This window comes from Cydia pomonella, chromosome 8 (genome assembly GCF_033807575.1).
Source record: "Cydia pomonella isolate Wapato2018A chromosome 8, ilCydPomo1, whole genome shotgun sequence".
NCBI lineage: Eukaryota > Metazoa > Arthropoda > Insecta > Lepidoptera > Tortricidae > Cydia > Cydia pomonella.
Window position 1 is genome coordinate 7,800,004 of NC_084710.1, and position 6,988 is coordinate 7,806,991.

At 37.5% G+C, this 6,988-nt stretch overlaps 1 protein-coding gene and 1 long non-coding RNA gene across 2 annotated transcripts; both read right to left on the bottom strand.

Annotated features, from left to right (window-relative positions):
* Positions 1-1,145: 1,145 nt before the first annotated feature.
* On the bottom strand, positions 1,146-4,930 carry LOC133520470 (bolA-like protein DDB_G0274169). Its single transcript, XM_061854903.1, has 3 exons — positions 4,769-4,930; positions 2,513-2,706; positions 1,146-1,351 (listed from the first exon to the last, which is right to left on the bottom strand). The coding sequence occupies exons 1-3, from the start codon at positions 4,818-4,820 to the stop codon at positions 1,202-1,204; spliced, it is 396 nt and encodes a 131-aa protein (XP_061710887.1). The 5' UTR covers positions 4,821-4,930; the 3' UTR covers positions 1,146-1,201.
* An 820-nt stretch (positions 4,931-5,750) lies between these two features.
* On the bottom strand, positions 5,751-6,485 carry LOC133520281 (uncharacterized). Its single transcript, XR_009799743.1, has 2 exons — positions 6,357-6,485; positions 5,751-6,107 (listed from the first exon to the last, which is right to left on the bottom strand). It is a non-coding gene; the product is annotated as an uncharacterized LOC133520281 (long non-coding RNA).
* Between the last annotated feature and the right edge of the window lie 503 nt (positions 6,486-6,988).

A 6,988-nucleotide genomic window follows, 5' to 3' on the forward strand; every position in this document is an offset into this window, starting at 1 on the left:
GCAAAACACTTCTTTGACAGTTTTTATATTTTGGCCCAGGACTGGCTCATTTCAAATATAGACAGAGAGAATCACTTTGTCTTTCGCTAGTTCTAGTACCCAAAAGAAAGGGAGGAGTATAGTTTTCTTTGTTCTGACTACGGGGAAGAGTAACAGTTTTAGTAAAAAATTCTACTAAACGTGTAAAGTAAGTCAGGATTTAACGGATTTAATTAGTTCGATGTTAAAGCCAAAGTTCATCTTTAGGGGTTTGGTCATCTGTTGGTGCCCTAAGTACTAGCACCCAAAAGAAAGGGATGAGTATAATTTTCCTGGTTCCTACTGAAAACGTAAACAAACACTTTTTTTACACAATTAAAAAAAAGAATAAGCAACTAGTTATTTTTGTACTTTTAATTTTTTTTTTATAAGTATACAAAAATAACTTAAAATTCTGGTCACTGGTCTTATATTAATCTACGAAGTGTGTTGATGGACATAAACATGTTAGTTTACGGTACATGTACCGAAATTATACTATAGGTAGCATCTCTATAAATTAGCAGCATTTACGGAGACTGCGTCTGCTTCTAACTAATTTATAGGTTTTGAATTCTTAAGGCCACTTGCGCAATCTAGGGTTAGCCGTGTTACTAACTCGGGGTTAACGGGTTAAACCCGGAGTGACCAATACAATTTAACCCTGTGTTAACATCGAGTTAAGTAGTGGCTAACCCTGGGTGGTGCAACTGGCCCTTATAAAAATGAACTACGACTCCGACCCGCCGTGTTTTACGTGAAGTATGACGCTGCAATAGCGTCATTCTACACATTCGCATCTTCGTACATCGCCATTCGATACTCCAAAACCAAAATCTACTATAAGTAGGTACTACACGCTAGATCTGGGTCGTCAATGCGGGCATCTTTCTTTGTCACTCTAATTACGCCTTAATGGTAGTAAAAGAGAAATACTTATGCTCTCAATTTGCAAACTTCGGTGTTCGCGGTACGCCCTCTGCACCTTTTGTCACTGCCAAGAGTGCCAACTTGGTCCAAACTTAGCATGGTCATTTTATATTTTTGATAAACTGGGTTAAGAAATGAGTGTTTAATTTTTTACAGAATTTTATAATTTATTTGGAAATTACTACAAAATATTTTAAGAATAATAAAATTATAATGACTATACATACATATATAGGGAATAAGACTAATATAATTATTTTCCAAATCCTCCTCTGCAGTTAGGGCTGCTCTCAACCACCTTGTCGCTGCTGTCCCATTGGTCTGGAGTTTTTGCTACTATAGACAAAGCATGCACACCTGTCTGCAACTCCTTCTTCAATATGTCATTCACTAGTCTATGCCGCTGAAAAACAAACAGGTACATAAATTATGTTTTAATTCAAAACAAAATTATGAGCAAGTTATCAGCATTAAAGTTGCCATTGCTTTTTTAAATTCTGAAGAGCCGGGAGGCATGTCTACACTGGCGAGTTTGTGCGTGAGGAAATTGCCTCCCACGTATGTGCTCGCTCGCTCGCTCTGTGTGGACCCGGCTAATGATAAACTGATGATGATATATGTTTTGTAAAATAACATATCTACTATGTTTTAAGTAATAGGTACATCTTATAGCTCTTTGGTTAAAAATTAACACTCAAAACTAAAGTATTCCTTTTGAAGGGTCAATGGTCCCCAAACAAGCACAGAGAACATGCAAAATGACATCAATTTTAACTAATGCTGTAGAGTCCATATAAAGCCCTTGATACACCTTACTTATTTCAGAATCCTAAATGACTGAAAGATGTAATCACATTTATAGTTCATGTCATCCATGATGACATGCAGATCTGTCAAAACTAACCTTTAATAACATGACAATGAGTCAAGGCACACATCTTTGTAATTGACACAATCTATAGCAAGTAACATTCTCAAAAATAAGTAAAGTCTGATTGCACCAATTAAAATCTAATTTTAGTTAGGATGTTAATGTTAGTAAGGATCTTATTTAGGATGACCAAATTAAGTAAGGTGTCAAGCGCTAACTAGCAAACTTGGTTTACTCCCATTTGTCTTCTCGCAAGCACAGATGGAAATAGGCACTTCATATTAATCATTCTCATTTGTCCCCGTCTCAGGTATGGTGGCAGTTTTTTGGGGTTAGAGACAAATGGGAATACACTGCTAACTCTGAACTGACTTTGAATATACAAAGTGTGAAAATTCCAATAAATATTTCATATACCGTTGCACCCATAGCAAACTTTTTTTTATACCACATTGGTGGCAAACAAGCATACGGTCCGCCTGATGGTAAGCAGTTACCGTAGCCTATGGACGCCTGCAACTCCAAAGGTGTTACATGCGCGTTGCCGACAATGCGAATATGCAATTTTGCGGATTCGCAAGTTTGCAATGGGTGCAACAATATTTAATTTAAAACAAAAAATGCAATCTGACAACATTAGACTTCTCCACATGTGATCTCAACACAATATAACAAACTTATATAAATAAATACCTTTATCAATGGCAATCCATCGAATTTATCAGACACTACAACAACTTTGAAATGTGTCTCCGCGCCTTTCGGTACGTTGTGCATGTAGGACTCATTGATAATTTCGAGGTGTTTGGTTCCTAAAGAAGTTTGTAGCTTGCTTCTGATTGTATTTTCCACAACTCCGGACATATTTCTAGCTATACTGTAAGCGCCTAAAATAAAGCAAAACGCAATTATGAAAAAACCCCATAAAGGTCGGTATATCACGGGTTGGAATAAACATGTCAAAGATGCTCATAGAGAGGCTCGGCTTGCTTTTCGTGAGTGGGTTAGTAGTGGTAGGCCTCGGCTCGGTCCTACTTATACGGCTATGTGTTCGACTCGGAAACATTTTAAAATGAAACTTAAATGGTGCCAAAACCATGAAAACCAAATCAAATTGGATATTCTGGCATCGCATCACGATGCTAAGAGGTTTGGGTCCTTCTGGAAACACACTAATAGCCTTAACACCAAACCGAGCCTACCTGTGAGCGTCGGGGGCGCGTGTGAGCCGGCGGACATTGCAAATCTTTTTAAAACGCATTTTACAGTTGAACCGCAGCGTAACTTACTGAGCGAGACGCTGACCACTGTTGGTAGGGCATGTGCCGGCGCTTGTCACCGACCTATTTATTTTTCCGCTATAGAGATAGCTACTGTCATTGGGAACATGTCGCGTGGTAGGTCGCCGGGGCATGATAGCCTCAGTGTAGAACATCTGAAGTACGCTGGTCCCCATCTGCCGAGAGTTCTAGCTATGTTTTTTGCTTTATCCATCGTTCACTCTTACCTTCCTGATGACCTAATGAAAACTATTGTAGTCCCGATCATTAAGAGTAAAACGAGTGACGTGTCGGATACAAACAACTATAGGCCCATCTCTTTAGCGACTGTAATAGCAAAGGTGCTGGATAGCCTGCTTGATCAACAGCTAAATACTCATATTAAGTTGAATGACGCCCAGTTTGGATTCCGAGCTGGGTTATCTACTGAATCAGCTATTTACTGTCTCAAGCGGACTGTCCAGTACTATGCTAATGAGCGAACCCCTGTGTATGCTTGTTTCTTGGACCTTTCTAAGGCCTTCGACTTAGTGTCGTACGATATCTTGTGGTCAAAATTATCTGAAGAGGCAGGCATGCCGGGGGAGATTGTGTCTATATTTAAGTATTGGTACAAGCATCAAACAAATGTTGTAAGGTGGGCTGGATCGGTTTCTGACGAGTATAGGTTGAAGTGCGGAGTGAGACAGGGTGGGTTGACGTCTCCGAAGCTCTTCAATCTCTATATGAATGGGCTGATCAATGAACTCAGTAACACTTCTATAGGTTGCTCCGTGGGCGGAAAAGTTATAAACAACATCAGCTATGCCGATTATATGGTGTTACTGAGTCCATGCATCAGTGCATTGAGAAAGTTGCTATGCATATGCGAGCGCTACGCTGCTGCCCATGGCCTTAAGTACAATGCGACGAAGAGTGAGTTGTTGCTGTTTAAGGCTGGCAATAAAACATACAACATTGTCCCGCCTGTTGTACTTGATGGCACACCACTAAACAGAGTCTCTAAATTTAAGTACTTGGGGCACTGGGTATCGGACACGCTATGTGATGATCAGGACATAGACAGGGAACGTCGAGCTTTGGCGGTCCGTTGTAATATGCTGAGTCGTAGGTTCGCACGATGTAGTGACAAGTGTAAAAGTTACCTTGTTTAAGGCATTCTGCCAATCCTTCTACTCGTGTGCACTGTGGATTAGCTATTCTCAGAGGGCCGTCAATGTATTGAAAGTTCAATACAACAATGCGTTCAGGATGCTGATGGGGCACCCTCGCTATTGCAGTGCGTCCGGCATGTTCGCGGCGGCGGGCGTGCCGGGGTTCCACGCAATTTTACGCACCAGAATATCATCTTTGATGCGAAGAGTTCTGGGTAGCACCAACAGCATTTTGAGCTCACTTGCTGAACGGGTAGATTGCCCGATAATGCGTTATTGGGATAAGATGCATGCCCCAGTGCGCGCCTCTCCCCGGAGATATTAGGTTTAGGTTTAAGTAATGTATGTCACTAACACTAGTTGTAAAGTAAATTGTACAGTGTTGTAGTCGTAAGTGTATTGTGTGTATTATACTAACAAATTATGGAACCAGAGTCCGAAATAAATATTTTTAATTAATTTACATGGGGAACTTAAAATAATATTTAGTTTATTGTAAATATTCATATAATTACCTGAAAGCGTTGCCGCCTTTAATGTTTCGATCAAAAGGCTATTCACGATCATAAGTGTAGTTTCTTTAGTTTTTAAATTTTAGTAATTTTATTTTACACGATATTTTTCTGATAGTTGTCAACAATGTCTAAATAGGTCTACTGTCATCTGTCAGATCAGGACATTGGCGTACTCGTTTAGAAATCAAGTAGACACGAGGCTATAAAGACCTCTACTCATGATCAAAGAATATAATACTCACTAGGAGAAGAACGCTAACTCCATACAAAAAAATGCCCCTTTCAAAAGTTCGTTTATACTAGTGGCGCTCTCTTTGTATCTCAGTACTAAAATTGACAACCGGTTTAGCCTGGCGGGTTTTGGTAGGTAGTGATCCAGTTCTAGCTAGTGGTTCTGGGTTCGAATCCCGGCGACGGAATTTCTTTTTGTATTTTTTCATTTTTTGTTTTTGTTGGGGTGAGGTTTTTAAATTAGTATTTATCAAATAAAAAAATATTATGTTACATATTAATCAAAATCACAGGCATCTTTTGTCCTAAGAGATAATGATATTTATATTTTAAAGTTTTTTCAATATAAAAGGTAACAATACAGTTTATTATCAAGTTATAAATATTTTTATTTCTATATATTAGGATCAAAAGAGCTTAATTCGTTCGAAAAATATACAATAGGCAGGAAAAAAGTCATTTTCTATACAAATTTATGTATCGAACGGGGCTTGTTGAACTAACTGTGACACTTCCATATAATATCTACATACCTATATGAATTTTATTCAATGAGACCACAGGTCGGTAATTTCGGTTCATTATTGATGTGGGCACCAAATAGTTAACCTATCCTGTGCGTGTGATTATATTTTGATTTTTTTAAGGCGTTATTTATGTTTAGGTCGTCTATTTTTAGCGCATGTTTTAATTCCCAGATCACCTTCATAACAATAAATAGAAGTCATTAAAATCTTCATGATAAAAACAATTTTATATATATACATATACTATTTATTGCATTTAATATAGCTTTTTATATATCTAAAACATGATCTTTGGCACATCTGATTTTACTCCACAATTGCAATTAGTGTAACTTGTAATCATATCACATATATCAGCCCAAAAAACTAAAAATTACATGAATATATGACAGACAAAGTTGTTATTACATCTATCCGATTGTCGGACACTTTCTGCTCCACAGCTCAGTGCAGCGGTCTTGTTGATGGTCACCGGGAAACTACAACTAGTCACAATTATGTGGCGGATCCGTGCCTTTTGATTTAGAGCCTTTCCAAGGAAATGATATGACGCCCAAGGATTTTTTGCTCACGTTCACCCTCTAAAACAAAACAGTCACATTTTAAACAATACTATAACCTATGTCCCTAATTACTAACCTTGCTAATAGCTATCAGAGTTCTAAATTGCCAGCTAAAACAATGTTAGAATTTACATCTATGATGAATTTAGATTGTAATTTTGGACGCGATAGCGGCCGTGTGACTTAAGAGGGTGGTAAGATTAAATTTATATATTTGAATTTGGCAATAGTACACTTATTTTATTTATAGATTAAAATATTTCTTACCTTGAAATAATTGTTGTTTCTTAGTTTAGTACAATGGATTAAACTTTAACCGAGTCTGAGCGGAGATACTGTGCGGTGGATTTTTAATTTTAAAAATTAATCAATAAATCTATTTCAACAACATAAATCCTTATTTAATCATTTTATATGAAAACTGATAGTTTTGAAAATGAAAATAGTTTTGCGTCAATGACTTTGACAGCATTGACATTACAGACTTTTGTCTATGTTCTAACCGGCCAGACCCAAGTGCAAGGCTTTATGGAGGGTATATGTGCCTCTGACCTCCATAGATTTTATGAACATAGACAAAGACAAACTGAAATAGGTAATAATTTATATAAAATAATAATAATTTACATATGGTAGTGTGACATAAATCTAAATATTGATAAAAAATATTTTATTTGTTCCCAAAGTTGAATAGACAAAGTCAGATAGGAGCAATGTTGCTGTAACAAAATATTTACAGTACATATGGGGCTACTTTATAGCACTAGTGCGAGAAGTAGCATATTACGTTACTGTGTCGAACATTTAAAGGGCCATATGTACTGTAAAACGTACGATACATGTGCGAATAGGTAATTCGCAACTCGTGTCGATTTAAAACACTCCCTTCGGTCGTGTTT

Bases quoted from the DNA above. Each gene is read 5' to 3' on its own strand.
- LOC133520470 (XM_061854903.1), bottom strand. From the start codon at position 4,820: ATGATCGTGAATAGCCTTTTGATCGAAACATTAAAGGCGGCAACGCTT. The intron at 2,707-4,768 runs GTAATTATATGA...GCTTTATTTTAG, and splicing joins AAAGGCGGCAACGCTTTCAG to GCGCTTACAGTATAGCTAGA. The intron at 1,352-2,512 runs GTATTTATTTAT...TTTGTTTTTCAG, and splicing joins ATGGATTGCCATTGATAAAG to CGGCATAGACTAGTGAATGA.